General features: G+C 36.0%; 1 protein-coding gene across 2 annotated transcripts in view; it reads right to left on the bottom strand.

Moving 5' to 3' along the window:
- The window catches only part of LOC108083457 (rho guanine nucleotide exchange factor 10), a 77146-nt gene that overhangs the window by 8275 nt on the left and 43301 nt on the right, over window positions 1–25570 (bottom strand). For both annotated transcript variants that reach the window (XM_017179227.3, XM_070287901.1), the window contains one exon: window positions 48–1084. In XM_017179227.3, coding sequence (XP_017034716.1) covers window positions 48–1084 — 1037 coding nt within the window. The remainder of the gene's footprint in view (window positions 1–47; window positions 1085–25570) is intronic.

Raw genomic sequence — 25570 nt, 5'->3', positions numbered from 1 at the left:
TATCATTAATTTCTATGCCAGAATCTATTTTGAAAAATTATGCTCACCTCTGGCACTCCGGGCATCATTTTGCTGGCCCCGAAATTTGCCAATTTCTGGGCCGAGGCGGCGTCCAGCGCAGCTTCAGTGGTGCCTGCACCTCCTCTACCGCCTTCTCCTCCGCCCAAAGGGCCGCCACCCTTGCCCCCACTCGAACCAGAGTCGGGCGTGTCGAAGCTGGAGGCTGTAGAGTGGCGACCATCGCGTCCGCCCACATCGTACTGGTGCGAGGATCCGCGTCGTATGGAGAACCAACGGGATAGCCGGCCGCCCGGCGACTCACCCGGCGTGGTGGCATCCTCCCGTTGGGAGCCGCCACCACCTGGGCCACCAGTAGAGGCCATGGTGCAGGCACTGGCCCTGCGCATAATCATATTGTTGCTGTTATCACTTGATGGGGATTGACCGGAAGCGGAACCGGAACCTGTGGTGTTTCCAATGGCGGCCGTGCGCCATTTGTCAAAGGACAAATGCTGCTTGGCCTTGTTGAAAGTGGAACGCAATTGCGAATTGCGTTGATTGCCGGCGCTTAACGAACTCACGCTGCTGCTGTTATGCTCCTCCTCGGTGAGAATCTGCTCCTCCTCGGTGAGACCTGGCTTCTGCTCCAGATCCCGATCCCGATCCCTCTCCCTCTCGCTACAGGGAGACTTGTTGTCGCGCTCGCTGCTGCTGCTGCAACTGCTCCTGCCGTCCGCAACGCCAACACCAACGGCAGCCTGGCCACCGTTGGCGCTGAAGCTTCCGCCGGCAATTGTGGTGCCGCTATAGGGGGCGTTGTGGCCCGTCTGATCACGATCCCTTTGGTCCCTTTGGTCCCGCTCCCGCTGCTCTGCTATCCTTCGGCTAAAAGCACTGTGCAGCTGGGCGGTGGTGATGCTGACGCTGGACTGCGGTGGCCCGATGAAGGAGCTCTGCTGGCGCCGCTGGCTGAGATGAGCGTGGTGGAGGTGGTGCTGCTGCTGGTGGTGGTGCTGCTGCTGGTGGTGGTGCTGTGGCTCGTCTAAGGTGTCCTCCCATGAGCCGGAGTTCAGTTTATGTTCATCTGAAAAGGGTGAGAAGAAAAAAAAGGTATAAGTTTAAAGATTAAAAAAATAAAATGAAATATTTCAACTTGAATCCAATGCATAAAGTCAATTTAAAGACCTTTTATTTATAAATATATCAGCCGTAAATATATAAATAATAATCCACTCAAATAGATAAAGCCATTCATCTAAAACTGCCAGCCAGTATGCAAATAGAACAGGATTTGGCCATGGCCCTCATCATGGCTTGTCATCGCGGTCGCGACATTACCTGGCCGTCAATTTCTGTGGCCTGTAGAAATCAAAGCCAGAATGCCGCCACACAACAGTTCTGGCCGAGACTCATTTGGCCAGTCTTGTGTGGGTTTTCCCGCCAAGAAGGCCAGAACAAAACAGCAGCAGCAACTCCCACACTTGGCCACTCCACAGCCAGTACCGCCACCATTATTCTAGACCACTAGAGAGAGAGAGAGAGAGAGAGAGAAAAAGAGACCATGCACTGAGAGAAACACCACTAAGCTTAAGACAATTGCCAAATATTGTGTATTATCACTATTTTTAAAATTTAAGTAAAATATAAAAAAGTAACTAAAAAAATGTTATTTTTCTTGATTTATAATCAATTATGGTCACACTACTTCTTGTTTTCATTATTAAAATCCGATTAAGGTAATGTTATTCGTTACTTTAAGGATTCATGGTTCTTAATTAATATAATCACATTATTCATGGCTTAAATGATTTTACTTTAATTATTTTTATAATTAAAAATGCATAATTAGTCATGGTCACATTATTACTTACTTTCTTGATAAAGAACAGATCACAGTCACATAATACTTTCTTTTTAATGTTTTAAACTTTACTTTTCCCAAGTCGAACTAATTAAACTAATATTCTTTCTCACTTTCTTTGTACATCTGAATATATTATTGTTTACTTTCATGATTTTCAATATATATGGTCACATTATTATTTGTTTTCAGCATTGGTCATTTTATTCGTTGGCTTAAAAACAATTATAAACATTTAATACAATTTTTACTTTGTTGCTTTTCACTTTTTTTAATTTGTTATATTATTATTTTTTTTTTAATTACACATTATTTTTCCCAGTGTACATAGAGGACAAACTTTAAGCAAGAAATGGTGATTCTGATTCCAATTCCGATTCAATTTTCAACAATTGTTGAGATTGAGAAACAAAAACAACAGCAGCAAAAAGTCAAGACAAACCCAATGTCTCATGCTCTCATGACCATTAATAATCGGCTAACATGGGGATACAAAAAATTGTACAAAATAAAAGCAATCCCAGAATACAAGAGGAAAAAAGTTAAGAAAAAATTGCATAAATATTTTGGGGCAAAATGTGAAAACATCTTGAAAATTACATTATATATACGGCCAAACAAGGGGGAAAAGGAAGAGACCCTTTTTGGCTTTAGGAAAATTGAGTTTGTGTAACTTTATCACACACTGGTAAAAGCGGGGGATTTCAATTTGATTAGCTCATAAAATATGTTTATAATATAAAGAAATATATATTTACTATAACTTTTGATTTATAAACCCAAAAAACACACGCATTATGCAGGTTTTCTTATCTTGGATTTTGCAATGCTTCTTTGTTGTGTCTACACACGCACACTGATGCCTCATTAATTACCAACGCGGCAACAGTTAACAGAAACCAAAAACAAAAAAAAAAAAACAAAAATGCACCTAAACCACCTCCATAACTTTTTGCATAATAGTTAAAATGGTAAATGATTGTGAAAAATTAATCATACGCCATGTGAGCCTAGTGAGACCGCGGGGGAGTCTGCCATTCGTCGACGTCTGCAATATTTTCGGCTTGTTTTCACTCTCCATCAGTCAGTCAGAGTCACAGTTGCTCATTCTCTCAATTATTCATTACATTCGAAGCCATTGAGTGTACCTATTACCGGGAGTGATTAATGAGCCACTTATTAATGCCAATGCAGAAGGCTCTCAACAAAGAAATCTCAGATCTCTGACAGTGCGAATGCTCGCACAAATTATACAAATCACAGGCACATATCCATATATAGTATGTTCTTTATTATTATTGTTATTATTATTATTGTTTTGCCAACTCATGGAACGCCCACGGGGGGAAGCACGAAACAGTCATAGAAACCAAAGGTAGAAGTAGAGCTCTCCGCTTCCATTGCTAATTGATATGACAAGCCGAGTGGCACAGCTGTATTACAATATTTAAATAGTATTTAAATCACAAGAAATTATATAGTAACAGGAAAGTAGGAATAATAGTAATTAACCTTTGGCCAAAAGGGGGACAGAACCTTCTTCTACTCGGATGCTGCCCTTCTTTCCGCAGCATTGCTTCATAAATATTCCAGCAGAGTTTAGAAAATGCAGGCCAGAATGGCTAAGTAGTCACCTGCGTGGCTTCGTGCGACTCTCAGCCACGAGTTGCCAAGTAATTTCGTGTGTGTACGAAATTGTGCTGCAGGGGGGAACCACCCACTCATATCTTCATCTATCTCGCTGTTAATTTCCTCCCACTCTGTTGCTCCTCATCGCTTCAGGCCAAGTTTTGCTTAGAGCCAGAAATCTCTCTAGCCAAGTTGGCAAATTTCATAAGCCTTTGTCTTTGGGAATTTGTGGAACTTTTGAAGACATGCAGTTGATGCAAGCTGACCTGCCTTAATATTCAGTGAACTTGCAATGAACTTGTAAGACTTGTCATTACAGGCTTACATTACACGGTTGGTCCCTTAAAATCTTGGATTATTATTCTATTTTTTATAAATATTTATAAATCTATAAAATTACAATAATATTTACTGAAGAATATATAATATAAGACATTTCTTTGGCCCAATTATTCATGCAGCTCAGAGCTCTCACTCACATATCTCACAATCCCCAATTAAATTCCAATTGAAACTATTTACGATTTAGTGTGAAAACCTTTGGGTTAGGTATTTTATTTGATTTTTATTTTGTGCTACTTATGGAGCTGCAAAAAAGTATGTTATGCCCAAGAGTTCTCACAAAATAAAAATCCACAAAATAATGCTGAAAACAAAATAAGAGCAAAGCGAAAAGGTGTTAATGTCCAGGGAAAAACAGACGGCGGGTGGTGAGAGGTTGCGCAAAGTTTTCATGGAAAACTGACGAAAAACCGATACAAAAGCTAATGACCAGGCGATTTCGAGTTGAGAAATATAGCAACAAAAAGGAAAATAGAGAATAATTAAAGAATAAATAATATATAAAAACTCTGAACCAATAATTCACTTTAGAACTTAAAGTTGAAACAAATTTCACTCCTGAAAATGTTTAATTAAATAAGAATATAAAGATTTGAACTTAGATTTAATGAATTTATTGTTTTCTTACATTTCTTGAACCCTTTTCAGCACAGTTTCAGTTTTTTACTACTTACAACCCTACTTCTTAACTTGAACATTTGTATTTTGTTTTTTACAACCTTTTTAAAAATGTAATTATATATTTTACACCAAAAACTGCATCAGGAGCCTTCCACATTGCCTTGCCACTGGGGAAAATCCTAGCGAATGCCTTGAATTTTCAACTAAAATGCAACCCAATCGTTCAAGAACTTGGCCGACACCTTCATAAATATTAATGATGACTTGGTTATAGAAATTCGATTACAAATTGCCCCTCCAGATGGCCTTGCTAATGTCACTCGGTTTGCGGCCTGCAAGTTTCTAAGTTTTTCCGGGCCCCCTTTTTCCGACCTTTTCCTTCGCTCTTCAGGCAGTTATAGTTGTAGTCATTAACAATGGCCATCGAGTTGCGAACTAGTTTTCCACATTTGTGCACATCCGAGTACCGTTGGCTGTAGGAAAGACACTGGAAAATGGCAAAATGGGAAATGTAAAACGGGAAAATGGCAGTCAGTCAGTCTGGCAGTGGTACAGATATCCATTGTCCCACATGAATTAGTTATTTGCTGCTCTGATTGGATATACATATATATACATATATATATGAATATATGTGCATACACCTGTGGCCCCATGTGAAAAGTTCCAGATCCCAATTAAACACGGACCGTGGCATGTGATTTTTGTCTTTGTTCCTAAGTCACTTGGTTTTTCTTTGAGTGGGTCTAGGTCTCGGGCTTGGTCTTGGTCTTGGTCTTCGTCGTGGTCTTCGTCGTGGTCTTATTCAAGTTTTCCCGCCTTTCAGAGCATTTTTCTCCGCCTATTGCGAAGTCAACTCGAGTCAACTCAACTCAATTGCTTTGGCAACTTGACGCAGGGCCGTGCACTTGACGATGACGCCTCGGGATGCCAATGTCCGTGGAATGAATATACATAGGAGGAAAATTGAGAAAAAAGGAACAACAAAGAAAAACTGGGGAACAGAAACTTTAGCTCCATATCCAGCTTCAGCTTCAGATCGCTCCCTATACTAAGAGAGTATTGTATTTAAAGTTAAGAGTTTGCAATGTGTTAAGAAAAAGGCTTCTTTGGGCCTTTAATAACTCTACATCACCAGACAAATAGATCTAGACATTGTCTGTCTAGAAAGCTAAGTCATAAAAAGTTGAGGTCTAGTTCCATTAAGGGATGTCTGTACATTAAAAGGAAAGGATAATAAACGTGCTCAATAGTATATCGAAAATATCGAAAGCTTCGATATATTGCATTTTTTAGGTTAAAAAAAAATCGATTTTACTTTAAACATTATCAAAAAATATTCATAATATATAATTTAACAATCTCGAATACCGAAAACTTTAATATATCGAGTTTTTAAATATAAGAAACTAGAATATAATCATAAACACAAAATTAATTAATTATCGATAATATCGATAAACAGCTAAATCGCTTTAACGCGCATATATCAAAATTTATAGATATAAATTTATATTATTTTATTATTTTATTTTATACCTTATCGATTAATCGATATTTTCATCAAAATGACTTTACCACCAGGTACTTCATAGTCTAAACTCCTATTTTCTTCACTTTTTCTCTCGGTTTTTCTGTATTATTCGTCGATGCCGGTTCAGTTGATGAGGAAAATGCAGATACAGATGGAGGGCACATGCCATTGACTATTTTTAGCGGGCGCTGAGCTGAAAACAATGCTGGCAACTTCAAGTGGCCCACACCCAGACAAAAAAAAAACAAAAAAAAAAAAAACAGAATGAATAAAAAAGAACAGCCAGGAGCTATGGAGGCAACGCCACAAGCTATTTCCCCTGCACTGCAACAAAAGATATAAACCGAAAATGCACTTCTCCTCGCTTCTGATCCTTGAAAACCAAACATTTCTTACGAATAATACTACATATACGACATTTCCATCCACATTTAATATATATAATAACATTTTCCACTGTTTTATCTCTGTGTAGAGCTTTGGCTTTTCCTTCTCCAGCACAGCTTTCATTTACTTTGCATTGACCAATGCCAGTGGTGGTGGTTATTTAAGGGAAAAGGGAACTAGACTGCATACACAGGACCCCTCCCGTACGGAGTTACCCCTTTTTTTTGCTTTTGGTATAAAATTTAAAAGGCTTTTCGTTGCTGGGCTTACACGGAAATTAGATTTCCTGTCAGGACCACCACATCAATGGCTGCCTGTGCCATTGAATTAGGAGAGGCAAGTGCTGATGCAGAAGCCTGCAGCAAGCCGGATGCGTTGAAAACTTTATTAAACAAAAGGGAGGAAAACATATACCATATATGTATATAAACCGATTACTTGTATAAAGTAGGGATATATTCATGTCATTTTTGAGTAAACTGCACAGAATTTTGGACATCTAAATAAGAGCTAGGCGGTGGCATTAATATAAATTGCTTTGCTTAGTTATTCAGCTCAATAATGGCTGTCAAAAGTGATGCCCTCAGCAGGCTGGCAGGCTTTGAATAATTCAATTTCCAATAGCTTTGGACACTTGCATTGATTGACTTGGAATACCCTTACCCCTCTAGATTTTGTGCAACTTTTCTTGTACATACTCTTTTTGATATGTTTAAGTTGTGTGTAACTTTAAACCCATCGGAAGTTGGGTGTTTGATCAGCTTTGGTTGTGGCTTTGGTTTCCTTTTCCCCATATTTATGGCATTTATCTTTGTGATTTTTTCTCCATTTTATTTGTCTTTTCTTGGTTTTGAAGTGCGTGAGGGCGGTGGTGACTTCCCTGTTATTACATAACAATAACACAGGCACCTTCAAAATGCATTTGCCATTCCCAGCAAAAACAACAAATTCCCTCCGCTTGCCGTCAGGTTTTTCAATGATTTACCAGCTCAAAGCGGTTTCTTCCCCATCGACACGCAGTCTGCCATCGTCGTTGCACTTTAATTTTTCAGCCAATGCCCTTTCCTGCCTCCTATTTAATCTTTTTTTTTTTTTTTTGCTTGACTGCCTGATTTGCCTACCCTTCCTATGTTTTATTTTATCTTGAGAAAGTGTTGGAGGATATTAAATATCATCAGCTGTGATTCACTTGGAATATATGTACATATATATCCGTATCACAACTGTTACAAATCAAGCAAACATTTGGCGTTAAATAGTCACTTAATGACTTCAAACTGGCCAAGAACTAAAGCCTTCGAATACTCGGTTTCATTATCTCCCCTTTGTTTGGTGTTTACTTTGTCATTTTGGCAACAAGTTGAGCAATGATATAGCCAGCTCACTCGTTTCGGGTATATTAAAAGACGCCGAGAGCAAGGCAAACAATAACAAATCCAGTAAAAAAAAAATAAAGGGTAAATGAATACAAAGTATTGCTAATACTTATTAATGGGTTTGCCAGTTGAACTCATGCTTGTTGGATGCTGGACTTTTGTCATTAATGTGGACAGCTAATAGCCAGTGATGGTGTTCTAATGTTAAATGGGGAGATGTTTTTGGGGAGAAGAGTTCAATGAATAAAATAGCACAAAGAATATAACTAAAACTGTGGTCTATCGAAAGTTTAGTTATCGAAAACTATTGTATTCAAGGTTTTAATATACATATATGTTATCACTAAATGGGGATATATTTGAGGAGAAGAGTTTGTTGAATAAAACAGCACAAAAAATATATTTGTGGTTTATCGAATTTTATTTATCGAAAACTATCGCATTCAGGGGTACTATGTATTTGTCATCATCAACTAATTAATCACTTTTTTATTTTTATTTTGTCCCAATAAATATAATCTTTAATATTTAATAATGTCGCATTTAACTTTAAAATATCGTTAAAAATATAATCTATTATAATATAATCTATTTGATTACATTGCTTCGATATATGAAATAAAATATCGATACATCGCTCACATTGTGTATTTTTGGGTTAATATATTGATTTATGAATGCTCACGTCAATATATCGGATCCCATCCCTCATTTTTAGGATATTAAGCCATTGATGCCCATTACTTTTCCATCATTTTTGCCAATTTACAGTTTGATGACTTTCCTGAGAAAGCTGCTAACGGTGAGAATAGCAACAAATAAACCTGAAATTTTTATGATTGATATCCCCTCTATACCCCTCTCTCTCTCTGTGTCTAGTTCTTCAGTGGCGACATGTGGCGGTGGCACTAAAAAGATTGCAACACGCACCGCCACCGATGAGGATTACGACTACGACTACGGCGATTATCATGATGATGATGATGATGGCACGCACATGCGACAAACTTGACCTTAATTCGCTGCATATCGCTTGACTATCGACTCGAGTTGGTCACAAACAAATAAAATAGAAGACCGAAAAAAAAAAAAATACAAAAATAATATTATTATTGCGTGTGGGGGGGTCTGAGAAAAATAAATAAAAAACGAAGAAAAAATAAATACATGTTGTTGGAAAATAGGAGTCACACAATGAAGAAGAAATTGCCACATTTGTTGGCCACTTAACTTTTATGGCAGAGGCGCAGATGTATCACTACCTCTTTGGAACAACACCTGAAGCAGCACCTGAGCTGCCAGATGATGATGATCCACCTCCAGCCCCAGTCCCATTCCTCCATTCCTCGTCAAAGTTTAAGCAGAGAACAGCATATAGGCAAGCTTTACGATTTATTATATGTAGTACTATGCATGCATGTTTGTTTCTTGTGCAATCTTTGCCAAAGAAATACAATTTGTAATAGTGGGTGGTGTGGCTGTGATTTTATAAAAAGAATTTCAGTTGGCAATAGGACAGAGAAATAAATGCCGAAAGCGAGTGGCGCCACCAAGAGACACTAAATTAGACACAGCACGAATCTCAAACTAATAGATAGCATTTAGGTATCTCCAAGATACACTGGCTATAAATTGGTAGAATCTTCAGAGATTCTGGAGATTAATAGACACTTGCTTGCCTTATTTTCTACCCTTACAATTATTTAAGTTATATATATATTTTTCAGTTTCTAAATTCTACTAGAAACACTGTGTTTTGTAATCGGACCCAAAAACAGCACACCATCTGTTTTCTCGCCGCGGTGTTCTTCACAAATTCGTCACGTACTCACACATAATATATATCTCCCGATCGCAGCAGATGTTTCTGTTTAAACTTATCCGATTATCCGGCGCTGACTGAACAACAACAACAACAACAATAACAAACAGTTCAATGCAATTACTTAACATTCATCAGCAGCAGCAGCGACAACAAGTTGCAGCAACCGTTTACTTTTCTCATTTCAATCTGGTTGTTGTTGACTTTGAAAGTCGCCGCGGGTCTGGGGAGATGTTCGAGATTTCCGGAGGAGGTGCCTCGGTCTTGCACTCGGTTTGGCTTTTCACCAAACATGTCGTGTTGACAATGCAGCAGCAAATCGTTTATCGTTTTATCGCCGGTTTATCGCTCAATGATTGTTGTTGCTGTTGTTGCTGCTGCTGTGCTGCAGGTGCAATTGACATTGATCGAGTTGAAGCCGAGTCTCTTTGTGGCGCTTCCAGACGAATTTCAATTGCAATTGTTAAAAAAAAAAAATTACGATAAATAGCAAGTAGAGGGAGATATAGACCCTGAGATACCTGTTAAGCTAAGCTCTGTGGGTTGCATTAATTTGAATTTATTTTATAAATTTAATTTATCTTAAAAACTTTTTTTTATCAATTTATTTCGTAATTTGTAAATCCCTGTGCATAAAAAATTAAATCTAACACGACAAAATGCACAAGGATATGTGGTTAGTTACATGTTGCTAAGACAATGTTGCTGGGAAAATGTTTAGGAACATTTCTAAAATGTTGAAAATACATATAGCTTGCTTTGGGGTGACAATAAAAGTTGGCAAAGGCTTTTATAATATTAAATTTTTTATAAATATAAAATTATATTATATTACTAAATTTTCATTAGTTATTATTGTTTTTTTAGCTATATATGTATGCCTCACAGCTGCAGGGTATCCACACTCCGCCATAGATAACTTATTTTCATATTTTCTTTACTTTTTTGTCAGCTTAAGCCACACACTCTAAGCCACAATCAGTGTGGGGCTAATTGAATTGGTAAACGCTTTACCAAAGGGTTACCAACTTCCAACACTGCGCCCAAAAAAATTAGCATAATTTTCCAACTTCTTGGAGCCAAAGCCAAAGCCAAAGAAACTTGGCCTGCGCTAAATAAGCAGACAAACTGTTTTAACTTGGGATTTCAGGTCAGGTTACAAGTGTAGCTTCATTAGCGGAGTTCAACAAATATATATATAAGCCGGTCAATTTTTCATAAAATTAAATTATGCGCTTACATAAACAGATAACTTGTGGAAATCATGACATAATTCACAATTAATCAGAGCGTAGGAGAAGCATTCACAGTTGGAGAAATGGGTGTGGTGGTGGAGCCAGAAACCAGGAATACTATGCAAATTACCATAATATAAATTAGGGGGAAAATGGTGAACTCATTTCTTTGAACCAGAATATTTGTATAGTTAGTAGTTAGGTCTGCTCTTTATATTAAAGCCATTTTGCTCCTTTAAGACACAGAAAACCTAATTTGTGTGTGGTCTCAAAATAGAAACAGAAAGCAGAAAAAAAAACAACTAATTAGATTGAGCCTGGCCAGCATTTTGGGTCTCGGTCTCGGTCTCGACAGGAAGATACCATAGTCGGAATGTCTGTCAGTGTCAGTTGGAAATTGAGGCACACATTGTTTAGGCATGTAAATGGGATAAATATTTGAGTTTGGGATCACAAGACCCAAAAAGGCAGTACTCAGGGACTGTGAGGAGCCAAGGTCATGGCCACCCCCACCCGCCCCAAAGTACAATGGGGTCAATATGAAAAACCCATCCCTAAGAAACTTAAATATTTTTATTAATTTTAAAAACTTGAAGATAAGGCTACAATTTGTTAAATAAAATTAATTATAATATTATTAATGCTTGTCTGCGTAACCCTAATGACCTGGCCCCTGCCGAGTGGTTAACCCTTTGGCCTAATTAGCCTCATTTAAAGTCAATTTCTCAGCGATTTAGCTCCAACTAATTTCCACTGGGTTGATTTACGCAGACCCTAAACAAGCCAGGTGGAAAGGGAGCGACTGGGACTGCCTTTACCCCATGGGTAGGAGGTGGGTGTTGAATGTAAAATAATTTAAAATTATGCTTAATATAGATTTGTGTGTGTGTGTTGCTTTGTAATTTTAGAATACAATATCTCGCCAGGGCCTCTTTCCGTTTCATAACTGAAAGTTATTACAAAAAATGAGGAGCTCGCGCACAAAGCAAATCTTTTAAGCTTTTCACCGCTGGTTGGGGAGGAAGAGGGGTTCGGGAGAAAAGAGGTAAATTTAGCTGAGAAAATTACTGTCGTAGACGAAGAAGCCTGGTTTTCCAAGCCAAAAACTCATAAGCCCAGGCTTAGGTGGGTTGTTTCTTATTCTTTTTTTAGGCGTGGCTCGTAATTGAATTTTTTTCTAGGTTTTTTGAAGGTTTTCCCGCCAGGAGGTTTTTTGCAACAAGCCATTAAGGTTAGGAGAAGGAGGAAGAGGAGGGTATTATTCCCTTGAAATATCTGAGATAATCTTTAAATTTCAATTTTTATATATTCACCATACTCTTTATTTGCCGTGTAGTGCTTGACAGGAGGGGAAAAAACAAAACCCAAAAGCCAAATAGACCATGACAATGTTGTCTCAATGTTGTAAAGGAAAATCGAGTTGCTGTTCTTTTTTTCTGCTTTTTTGGGGTGTGTTCAATTCTCTATAAAACGTGAAAAAAACAAACCAACCCAAACTCGAAACCCCTTTCCCTAGCCCTTTTACACATTTCCCCTATTTTCCCCCGTCATGACTTTGGGCAGTTAACTAAAACTTATCCACGTCAATGCAAATGCGTCGGCCAGAAGGTCTGCCTTCAATGTGTGTCACGCAAAAGGTGGTTTTTCTCTTGAAAATTCATCAGTTTTCAAATAAGAAAAAATTTAAATAAAATAAAGAATAAGATACATACATACAACCCATGATTGTCTACTTTGTTAATCATTTACCCTTTAATATTCCTCTTCAACTTTTTATCCATCAATAAATACCAGTTAATTCCTTGCTTTTTACCAAGACTGAAGAGTGTATCTGAACGATAATTTCCTATGGACTCGACTCACCTGCAATGACACAGATTAATAATTTTAATTAGTTTCACCACAAAGTCTAATCAAAGGCAAGAGAGACTCAATTATCCTACAATTTAACAACCTGCCAATTACAGTAAAAGCGTCAACGTCTTCGGTTTTTTAAGGCGCTTAGAGACAGAGACTGAGAGAAATGCAAGTTGACAAAAAACAAAAGGAAGGAGAAGAAAAATAAAAGAAAAAATAGAAAATAAAACAACAAAAAAACGAGGGTGGGCAACATGCAAATCGAATTGAATTGAATGACAAAGTTGTTGTTTCCTGTATATTGTGGGGGAGGGGGGGAGAGCAACATATGTCATCTCCAGATGTTAAATCAATTTCGTAGATACTTTGCATATACCGTGCGTTTCGTGGGTTTAAATATAAATAAAATATGAGGAAATTAATATATGTAAAAATTTAAATCTGAATCAATTAGCCATGTTCTTTACTTAAAAATGTTTGCCTTGTCTTTAAATTGTACTATTTTTCATTGCAGTTTCTCATTTAAACATTGTTTAACGTTAAGATTAACGAGATCCCTAATATATACATATTTTGTGTACTCACATTTGTCTAAGTCCCTCCTCTGATTGATCAATCTCATTGACTTTTTACTGATCTCTAACTCCCTCTGGTGATATCTGATCGTTTCCTCCATAAACCAGTAACACTAAGCTACGAAATAGAGAGGGTACATTGAAACACTACAACACAACCAAACAACCACACTTCCTCACTACTTGACCTCAACATTTACCTGCGTTACCACTCGGAAAATGCTAGAACTAGTTGGGAATTATAGTGTCAAGCGAGTGACTGTTTCTATTTCGTTAATTATTTATTTATTTTTTTTTAAATTATTTTTATATTTATATTTATTTATTAATATTTATATATTTATTTATTTAGAGCATACAAAATATACATACTGAATTTAATGTAAATATTAATCCATAATTTTATAAATTAATTTTTGGGAAAAGTAAAGCTTTAAAATATCATAAATTATTAAAATTATTTGACAATTTTTACGATATATAAATTATAAAAAATTTTTTTTTAATTTTAAATAAAATAAAGTTGGGACTATTTAATAACTTTTTTTTTTACATTGTTTAATTTATTATATTTCTTTGATTATACCACATTGTTTCTTCCTGTTCTATGCGAATCAAGTAGCAACGCCCGCGACATTGACATTGAGTGCCGTAAACACGAAACAAGATCGAACACAGATAGACCCAATTACAGCATAGAAAAATACATACAATATATGTAGCCATAAAAAGTAGCAATTAACTCGATTAAAAATGAGCCAAACAATAACAAAACTCTAGTTCAGAGCTGCAATTGATTTCGACATTGATTGATCTCGGCATAATTGTTGAGAATATTATATATATATATATATATATACAGAGACAGGAAGTCATATATAAAATATATATGTATAAGGAATTTAGCCTCTTCCATATCCCTTTACAATTTACAATTTTGTTTCTAAAGCACTTTAATTATTTAAAATTATTTCGTATATTGTTTTGTATGTATTCACGAATATATACATAGACTTTTGCCAAAATTCGGTCCCTAATAACAGCCATTTAATTATACAGCGATTTTCAGGGGAATTTAAGAAAATCGGAGGGAGTGGCGGGTGCTGGAGACCTAACGATGCCAAAGACAAAATTTCAATTAAATTCGAATTTAGTAGCTAGTAAAGGTCGTGCCGCGGGTGCGGAAGGACGGGAAGGAAGCAGCGAGTTTAAAGTGAATTTAAAGCGTTTTTTGGTTTTACACCAGCAACAGCAGCGGCAAATTAAACGCTCATTAGCATATTCCAAAGTCGGAACACGATGTATTATGGCCAAAGAGGATAAGGATAGGAGGCAGCAGGAATTAAGGAGATACAGGAGAGCTTCCCTGGCAAGATGAGCCTTAAAATTCAATTAGAAAATATGATTTCACAAGTTTTTTACTCTTGAAATAATACTACAAATCTATTAATCAATAAATTATATAATAACAATAATAATAGAATATCTAAAGCATTACTTTTTGGCAATTATTTCAGTCGAAAGTGAAATATTCCAGAATTTCGCTGTTTCCTCATTATCTTTTGGGGAATATTTCGTCGCCAGGATGAAAGGGAAATGAAGGCGCAGCCCTTAGTGCCCACTCCCTTGCCTTGCTGGCGGCTGCTTTGCGGCCCCACTGCGTGTCATTCAATTTACATTAATTTAGTTGATGTTACACTCGTGGCAAACCAATAAGGGCGGCGGGCCACACTCGGGGGCGGGCGGGTGGAATGGAGAGAGAGTAGGGCGGGGGGCGGTGGGCGTGGTTGCTTCAAAGGCAATTTGATTAGCGGAAGCTCCACGATTCGAGCGATGGAAGTCACAACGAGTCAAGCGAATGGAAAGCAGTTTGTCAATCACTCAAATTCATCAGCTGGGAAAAGAGGGAGGAAAATGCGAAAATGTACTAAAACTTTGAGAGCTTTTCAACAATAGCAGTAGGAGCCTAGACTCTCAGTTGGGGTTTTCTTTTCCTAGAACCTTATAAATGGAAACATCTTATTTGAGGTCAGAAGAAACCTCAACATTTTTGATCTTATTATTGCTAATCAACTATTTTTTATATGATATATATTATCGCACGATATTTTTGTATTATTATAATTTTCCTCTCAATAACTAAACATCCCCATATCAATATATGAACATGTGTATATCTTTAAAAAAATAGGATAAGACTTTATAAGTTTTAGTCATATTTGGAAATTTTGTATGGCTCCATCTAAAAGTTATTCGTACTCTCCAAAAAAATATATAAAATTATATATAATATTTACATATATTGTATATGTATATGTGTGATTCATTAAGGCCCATGTGAGTAATTGACATACAGAGGAACTCTGAAGTCTCAGGGTCAATGGCTGAATCGCCCCTTTTCTTCACACAACTACTATGTACGCTGGAACCCCTTTTTCCGCAATTATTGGAATCAGCTAAATAAATGAAAACAGAATTCTGCAAAATTCTGTGGGAGTGTGAGTGTGTGTGTGTTTGGTGGGAGCAGGAGGGGGAGGAGAATTTATCAGGAATGAACGATATAAATATATAGTTCAGAGTCTCGACTATGAGATACTTAGTAAGCAAACTCTTACTTGTTGAATAAATACATACATCAGAGAAAAAAAAACATTATAAAATATAAACTGAAAAATAAAAAGATTAAAATATGATGTATTTATAATAATTTATATATTAATGAGATTTTTATTTTGACAAAGTTTTTGTGTATTTTTTTCGCCCTGATGAAAATGTTTTCCATCGAATTTTTTTTTGCAAGACTTCACCACGGGACGGCACACTTTTGTCAATGAAATGAAATAATGTGAGTCACATGGTCAGTCCCCCGGCAAACGGTAAAGCGAATGGCACAACAAAACGAGTGTGTGAGAACGGAAGAGTGAAATATGTAAATAAATTTGCAGTGCCCAGCAAAAAGAGTCCGAAATCAAAGGAAGAGAATGCCTCGACTATGAATTACCCAACTTGGATACTTTAAAACCTTAAAAATAAATGTATAAAAAATTGCTACAACATTAAACTAATAATATTAATAATAAACAATTGTTTTAGACACATTTTCAAGGTTTATAAAACCCATATAATTTTTGTAAAGTCTTTAGGGTTTTCCTATGTTCCTGTTATATGCATGACCACAAGTCTTGTATACCCGTTTCATCTTACAACGATTACAGGGTATGAAAACAAACAAGAACCTTTGGCAGAGAGACGAATGAATCGTGAGAGACGCTAGGTGATGAAAGCGATAAGAGAATTCAATGGGAAATAATAGATAAGGGTAGGGAGTAGAGGAGAGGGACAGAAAGAACACAAGTAGAGAAAGGGAGAAAGAAAGCGAGAGAGAAAGAGAGTGGGAGAAATAAATAAAATATGGTGTACTTAAACATTTCCAGGAATCTCAATTGATTGATCATAAAATGTTGTCATTAACATTCGCTCACTTTGAGATTATCTTTTTCAAGGTATTAAGTTAATACTATTAACAATTATATATATATCTTTGTATATACATACATATGTATGTATACATATATAATAAAAAAATATAAAAACTTAATTGATTTATTTTAAAAATATATAAAATACCTGGAAAATTAATTCATAATCACGCAAGCCTTTAAACTGGCTATAACTTTCAAAATGTTAATTTAAATATACATATTTCGTTCTTTAATACATTCTATGCACATTACACATTTCTGTACATTTCCCAGTTACTCGAGAGAGTGCTGCAAAACATATTTAAGTCAAGGACGTGACTTTTATAGCAAGTTTGCCCTTCGGCACGCAGTTCAACTTTTGATGATGATGATGATGATGACGTAGCTACGTTTTCGCACTCGTCCACCTACTCAGTTGAGGTTTATACATATATATACATATATATATACACACCGATAATTGAAGAGACCCCAAACAAAACAGAAAATATAACTAAAAAATCAACCATCCATTCAAGTTCAAGTCGAAATCGAAACCAGTCACATTTTTTTTAGCACCTGTTGGGAGTCAAAGTCGAGAGCCCCCCGTTAAGAGGGATTGCAAATGTTGGCAAAAACTTTAAATAGGTTTTTAGGGGGGGTCGATTGGGCTGGGTTGGGTCTTTAATTACAATAATATTTGTGTTAACACTTTTCATAATAATCATTTCCATTACAAGTTATTAAATGAACGGCCTTGTGGTCCATGTATTACACGTGTTGGTCGCCCTTTCATCTTACATTTCTTTTTGCCTTAAACCTTGTTTTTTTTGTGTTTTCGTTTTATTTGAAGCCATTATTAAATGCCATTGTGCTGTTTTCAATGCACTTTATTCACCTGGCCATGTTTTTCTTATTTTTTGGGGGCAGATTCAAATGCTGGGTGCAGCTTTCATGGGTTGAAAATTGGTTAGGAGATTGCCAAAGAGGGAGTGTTTTTTGGCGAGGACCTCAACGGTGAAGGTTTCACCTCTTTTTTTTAACATATAGGAAGAGGTATAGATATTTGCAAGATTTTTGAAGTGGAAGAGTTGGCCAAGAAAGTCGATTAATCATGAAAATCAAGTGGGAAACGAAAAAACATAGGCATTACAAATCATTACGAATTTCCCAAAGCCTACAGAGATAGAGAGAGAGCGTTAAGTTAGCTGGTCTAATTAAGATCTGGCATAAAAAAAAGAGTGGTAAAAAATAGAAATACAACAGGGAATTGCCAAACCAGGAAAATAAATCAGAAATGGGCTAATTACCCGTGCTTTTGTGAAATCTAAAATATATTTTAAGTCATTTTAATTTGTTTTGTTTTGGTTTCGAAACCTTTTTAAGCTTAATTATAAAAATTATTTATATATGCCATAATTAAGCACAATTCGTTTGAAACAAAACCTGCTTAAAATATATACCTACCATATAAATTCTGACAACGTGTATAACAGTATATAATTAGAATCATTATTTGAGACAGAATCTTGCGATTTGCATAAAAATAAAGACCGGGTTTAAATATAGATACTAAATCGTATATATTTATATTTTGTATATACATATATTGCAATAAGAAAGAACCCCTTTTGATTATAGTTTCTTCTATCTCTCTTTGAATGACTTATTTCCTCTTAGAACTACTTTAGTGATGTAGAATGTTCTTTAATTTCTAAAAACTATATATTATATACAGCATTGAATTAGCAAATACCCTTGCTATGATTCAAAGCCCCCTAGAAAACCTGAAGTTCGCAGTTGTAGTGCTATATATATGTATACCCAAGCATGGACATTAGGAGATGAGGAGATGTGGACCATGACCAGAACACAGCCTCTGCTGTTCAGTTCCCAAGAACACAAAACAATATTTATGAGTGTGGGGAGCACAAAAAGCACTGAAATGAAAAGTGAAACAAAACATAAAAGAGAGAAAAGCAAAAGGCAATGGCAAAAAAGAACTTAATACACTTTAAATGAGTCGCAAACTGCTGCCGAGTGTCAAATGGGTTATCTGGTAATGTCTGGCCGCATAAAAACCAACGACCAACGCAGCGGCAAGTTCTCAAGATCGCAGAATTCAGACAACTCTCGAGGAAAAACTTAAAAAGGGAAGCATACATATATACATATGTACATACATACATATTCCAGCTTCAAGGTTAATTGTGCAATAATTTATGAAATTTTATGAAATGGCAAATGCTGCGACAAAACAAAGGCGGCTCAGGCATAATAATTAAAATATACAAACAGTCGGCAACGACCAGCTGTATGGTTGCCTCTCCTTATAAAGTCGGGCTACAAGATCAGATACAAACAATAAGATACAGATACAAATATACTTTTTAAAATAGATCAAAAAAGATGAAAAGATACTCTCAAGTATATGATTTTTCAGTTTGAATTTAATATAGAATAAAATATAAAACGTAATCGAAAACAGTCAGATACAAACTATAAGATACATACATACTTTTAAAGTAGATCAAAGATGGAAAGTTCTAACCGTTTGTTTCAATTTCAAATATAATTAAATAAGCTTAGTTATACAATTTCCAAAAACTCCCTAAAGGAGAAAATCGAAATACCCTATGTAAGGGTATAAGACAATACAACACAAACCAAAATACACTTATAGATTCTCTCTTTTTTTTTTTTTTTGATAATCTACAAAATCTCGCACCATTTAAAAAACCATAAAATAAGCAACAACAACAAATAAAAAAAACATTTAGCTAAACTTCCGGAAATCAGAAAAAAAGAAAGAAAACGAGCTGCCAACAAATATTTGTGTTGAAAGGTTCAAGGCATCGTTTTTTTGATTTTTTCGTATTTTTTCTCATCTCTTTAGCATTAAATGATATTTAATTTGCATTTATCGCTAGGCAGCGGCTGACGAGGTGGCAATTTGGGGGGTGTGGAGTGGGTGAAGTCGGGGTGGAACTGGTGGCTGGGCGGCGGCAATGGGTGGGTGGGTGGTTGGCTGCCAATTAAGTTTGACGAGCGAGGAACGAGGCGCAAGATGACATCCGACGAGTTCAAGAAACCGTCGACATCTGACGGCAATGAAAACGCGGATGACGCACCATCAACAACCGCACCACAGTGCCACCAATGCAAGCAATTATTCAGCAAAAATTAATAAAAAATTTGGCTAGCGAAAATCTTAATTTGGTCAGATTGCTTTCATGACCCTGGCAAAGGGTATAAATAATAAATAAATTTGTATTTTGATCGATTGATTTCTTTTTAAAATTTTAAATATTCTCAAACCGATTTTAAAATATTTTCAAAGAAAGGCTTTCCTAAAATAAATTAGCGATTTTAAAGGATATATATAAATTATAACTAAAATATATTCATCAACCATTGTAAACTTAAAAGCAATAAAAATATCCGTTAGTAAACAGTTCGTTCATCACTGTCATAAAGAGAATACAATTAAATTAGCTGTAAAAATAATGAATGAACGCAAAGAATTACCAAAAGACACATATGGCAGACATCATAAATTATTTTAGCATCTCATTAAAATTAATGCTCGACTAAATACAGGAAATAGCGCACTTTTAGAAGTATTTTGCTAGGGTTATAAAGTTGATTAAAAGAAGATTTTAATGTTAAATTTGCTTAAATATTTTATTTTCTTCTTTGTTTTATTTCTTGGGAATAATAAAAGTGAAAGGCAATTTGTGATCTTTTCAATGCTGCCCTTTTCTGCTTTACTTTATTTTCTGTGGATTTATTTAGCTGTGGGTGACCCAGCCAAAGGCGGGGTCGCCAGGTTACCTCGAAAATGGTTTTTTATTTAATTAGAAAATGCAAAGAGAGAGAGACAGAGAGAGTGAGAGCTCACCTCTTTAACACCCATCTCACTTGCTCTGCTCGCCCTGCTGATGTCAGCTGCATTTCCATCTCATCTGCGGCGACTGAGTCATCCGAGTGAATCTGGGATATATAGTATGTATATACATTTGTTTTGGTCTTTGCCAAGTTCTAGTCGGACCGGCAATAAATGGCCAAAAGCAGCAGAAACGCAAAAATACCAAACAATCAGAGAGCCGCTTAAACAGTCAAGGGTATTTTAATAGGAACAGAAGAAGCATATACCTATATATTATATATATTCAAAGGAAAGTTAAAAGAAAAAGGTAGGTGCTGGCCAACTTGCTAAATAAGTTGAATTTGTTTATAGAATCTGTAATTAGCTATAAATCAAACAAGGGGCTTCGGTAGTAACCATTTTCTTGGCACTAAAATTCCCAACTTGTTATAGCTTGAGTAGATATTTTTTATTCTGCCTTAAATCCCATTTGGATTTATTTATTTTAAATAAACCCCTTTCGTTTGCTATTGTTCTTTTACAATTTAAAAATAAAAATACCCTGACATTACCTTTAATTTTTTTAAAACCCCGAAAAATACCTATATTTGCGACCACTTTTGCACACCAATCGAGGCGTGTGTGTGAGTCATGCAGGGACTGCAGTTAGACACAACCAGATGAAAGGTACTGCGCGAATCGAGTGTACCATGAGTCATTGTCAAAAACTCCAAGAATGAAGATTAATGGAAGGTCCACGGCGACCGTTAGTCCACTTACCAAGAGATCAAAGAATAAAGATTAGGTTAGGTTGCTGGTTGGGAATTATGAGAATTATCTTTCTTACTCACCTGAAAAGACACGGGAGAAAGGAGAAAAAAGATCAATATAAAAACAAAGACAAAAGTTTAACAAATGTAGTTATGTTTTCTGGTAGAAAGTAAAAGCGCTAGTTGCGTGTGGGCGTGGCCAACAAAATATTAAAGAAAATCGACAAAAATATATATTGGAGGAAAAGTGAAATGCTTTAACCAAACAACTAACCAACCAACCAGGCAACTAAGCACCCCAAAGAGACAGGGCAAACTTAGGTGGAACCAAAGTTAATAACTTAGACCCCCAAATGAAAGTGAAAAGGGCAAATAAAAGTAGAAATAGAAATGCAAATGGGGGGAAAACAGAGGAAAAACCAGGGAAATGTTTAACATTGAAAGGTGGCCCACTGACAAAATTACAAATCGATAGAGAAATACAATGGGGACCCCCCTCGATCTCTGAAAACAAAATGTTTTATATATAAATAATTTCATAAATTAAGGAAACAAAATGAAACTTAAGTTAACAAATTGTTAGTTAGAAAATGAAGTATAAACCATAAATATAAGCCTTAAATGTTTCTAATTTGTTTAAATCCCTTAAAGTAAATGACACTTTAGTTAAAATATTGTGCTATTTAACAGACCTTAAGAATGGCTTAAATACTCTGAAACTGGACTTGACTTTAACGTGGTCATCGTCAGCACCGGAATTAATATTTTCCATTAAGATGATGCAACTCAACTGGCATCACAGGAACCGGTTTTCACAACAAAAAAAACTAAAACAAGTCTCAGTAATAATTTCAGGGATTATCGAAACCAAGCTAGAACATTTAACTAAATTGATTTTATTACCTTAATCAGCCTTATCGTTTTAAGTAACTTAATAATTAAGTTAAGAAATATAACATTAAGCTTCATTATTATTATTACGATTGTTGTAGCTGCCTTGGAATTTCAGCTGGAGTCAACAGCTTACAATAAAAACATCGCTCATTTGTCACTTTGAATTTTTCCATTTTCATTGTTCCCGTTTTGTTTTTTGCTTTTATTACAATGAAAGTTAAAAAAAAAAGCAAAAAAGAATGCCACCCAAGTTAAAAACAAAAGACAAGCTTCACAAAGGCATCAAGTGCCAACGCCTCAGAGTAACTGGCTGTCGAAATCAGTAAATCAGTAGCTCAGTAAACGAATGACTAACTGAATGACTGACTAACTGACTAACTGACTGACTGACTGACTGACTGCGTCAATTGGCATCATCGTTAAGAGTGATAGAGAGCCGAGGCAGTTCTATCAGTGAGCCGGCAAATGTCAATTAAAGTGCGGCCGTCCAGTAATTAATGGGGAACGAGCAGAGTCCAAGCCAGAAAATAAAACTTAAATGCAAAAATATATATATATATTTCTTAAAGTCTTAATCCAACTACAAATTAATGGAAATATCTTTCCTTTCTAAGTTAAAACCTTTAGCTATATTTTTAGATTTACTTGGAATCGATAGCCTTGACAGCTGTGCACAGCTCGTGTCGTCGTCGGTGGAATAAATAATGCATAAGAAGGAATCGACGAACATCGGCGGATGGCAGATGTCGAACGTACAAAGTTAACACTTTGTCCGTGACTTTTCAATTGCTTTTCCCGTTGTAGTTTTCCCATTTCCCGCCTCCCGCCTCCCCTCTCTCTCTCACACTCACTGTATATCTTTTTCTTTATACAATTCTTTTCTATTTTTGTTTATTCCCCAGTTGTTTATGTTTTATTTTTCCTGGAATTTTGATAACACGGAAGTCTACGTGGAATATGTACCATCCTGCGACTTCCTTGACACTTTTTTTTGAGGCCTAATAAAACTTAATTCCTATCCTTAATACTAATATATTCTGATTTCTATTGGTTTAGATCACACTTCGTTACCACCGGTTACACAGTCGAGTGGGAAGAGGAAAAGGGGGGGTAAGCTGAGAAGCTTTTCACTGCAATTCCTTTGAATAAATTTCCCCCAAGTCTGACCCAAGTGCATGTGCAACTAGTTCCCTGTAAAAGCTTTTCTTTATAAATATACCACGTGCAGCTGATATTTCTTACACGGAATTAAAAACTATTCAATCATTTATAACAACCCAAAAAAAAAATAAATATATAGATAAAGAGAGGTTAAGGTTAAGGCGGGTTAAATGCAGGTTGACTTGAGTTCAAACACAAACAAACGAAAAAATATATTTTTTGAAGGTCGCATTAGGTAAATATTTTCTTGTTTAGCCAACAAAACTAAAATTATGCAAATATTTTGAGCAACACCCAAAAGCGGTAACAATAAATACTAACCCAAAGGTTTGATGAACGTTCAAAAAATTGTAATTAGGGGAATTAAGTTTGTATTACAACGTATATATAAATTTATAAGGTCAAAGAACATTTGAATAAAAAAAAAAAAAAATCAAAACTAGAAAATCGAGAAAATCAATTTGTGGCTGCTTGTTTTCCCCACCAAGACATATAAATCAATACAAATTAAATATTGATGGAAATGCCTTAAGGGGTAAAAAACTTGCAGCTTTGGCATTTTTATTTTCTTAACCACTCAAAAGTAATACTCCAGAGACCAGGAAATATATGCGGAAATACAATAAGGGCAAAGGGAAATTGAGAAAAACTAGACGGGAAAACTGGAGCAGGGCCACTTGAGTCGATTACAGCGTTGTCCAGCTCATTTGGCAGCCAATTAAAATACATTCAAGCTCTCCTCCTTCGGAGGGAAAAATCAATCGAGCAGAATAACAAGTGTTAGAGAAAGAGATGGATGAAAGGATAAATGAAGTCCTCGATTGGAAAACTTTTTAAAGTCCCATAATATTTAAGCTTATGAAACATTGAAAATGACATGAGCATATATACTCATCATGTTGCGGGTTCTAGGAGCTTCAGGGGCTTCAGGCTGTGCCGCAGGGTTTCGAGTGTTACCAAGCAACCTATTAGCCCACTCCATCAGCCTCATCATAGTCGAGCATCATTAGCATTGGGCCTCCGTTGTTGTGTGGGGTAATTAATGGCTTTTCCGCCAGCCAACCAGCCAGCCAGTCACCCAACCACCCACTGCAGGTTACTGAAACCAAAGTCATAAGCGGTAACTACACTGAAATTAAATTTTGGCCTAAGCTTGACTTTACTCAAAATGTAATAAATACAAGATAAAGTTATAGAAGATAGCCAATGCTAGTCTGATATTGTAATATTTGATATAATATAGGTTTATAAAAATTCTTCCTGTGTAGTTCTTGTTTCCGCACTAATTGGTTACATGGGAAAAATGGGCCCATGATGTGTTGCCTTCATAATGGCTCAAATTCGTCGATGAAGCAAAGTGGCTAGAACATGTGGAAGAGCACTATATGAATGCGTATATATCCCGATATTCAAGTACTATATTTCTAAACTGACGTCAATCGACTGCCCTGACCCAAATTTCTATTATTTTTGCGGCCTCTGACAATAGTTTTATATTATTAATAATTTATTAATGCAAATATTGAATGGAAAAAGGCAGACTAAAAGATATTGCTTTACTATTTATACAAAAAAACAAGAAAGGAAGCTAACTTCGGCACGCCGAAGTTTGTATACCCTTGCAGATATTATTTCATTACATTTTACCTATACTTATTATGTTTACAGTTTGACAGTTACAGTTTTGCATTACCAGCTTTACATTTTGTATACATCTACGGATCGGTTTATATGGCAGCTATATGATATAGATGTCCGATTTTTTTGAAATTTATACCAAAATTCTAGAATAATAAAATAAGCTTATATCCCAGAGTAGATGAAAATACGTTGAAAAACAACGAATCTATAATTTTTATACCCTTGCAGGGTATTATAATTTCAGTCAGAAGTTTGCAACGCAGTGAAGGAGACGTTTCCGACCCTAGAAAGTATATATATTCTTGATCAGCATCAACAGCCGATTCGATCTAGCCATGTCCGTCTGTCCGTCTGTCCGTCTGTCCGTCTGTCTGTTTCTACGCAAACTAGTCCCTCAGTTTTAAAGCTATCTGAATGAAACTTTGCATATAGTCTTCTATATACTCTCACTGCTATATATGTCGGAACGGGCCGGATCGGACGACTATATCATATAGCTGCCATACAAATGTTCGATAAATTTATAGAAAAATAAT

The sequence above is a fragment of the Drosophila kikkawai genome, chromosome X (assembly GCF_030179895.1).
Source record: "Drosophila kikkawai strain 14028-0561.14 chromosome X, DkikHiC1v2, whole genome shotgun sequence".
In the NCBI taxonomy this organism is placed as follows: domain Eukaryota; kingdom Metazoa; phylum Arthropoda; class Insecta; order Diptera; family Drosophilidae; genus Drosophila; species Drosophila kikkawai.
Note: the sequence above shows the minus strand (reverse complement) of the source record. Positions and strands in the feature narration are given on the sequence as shown.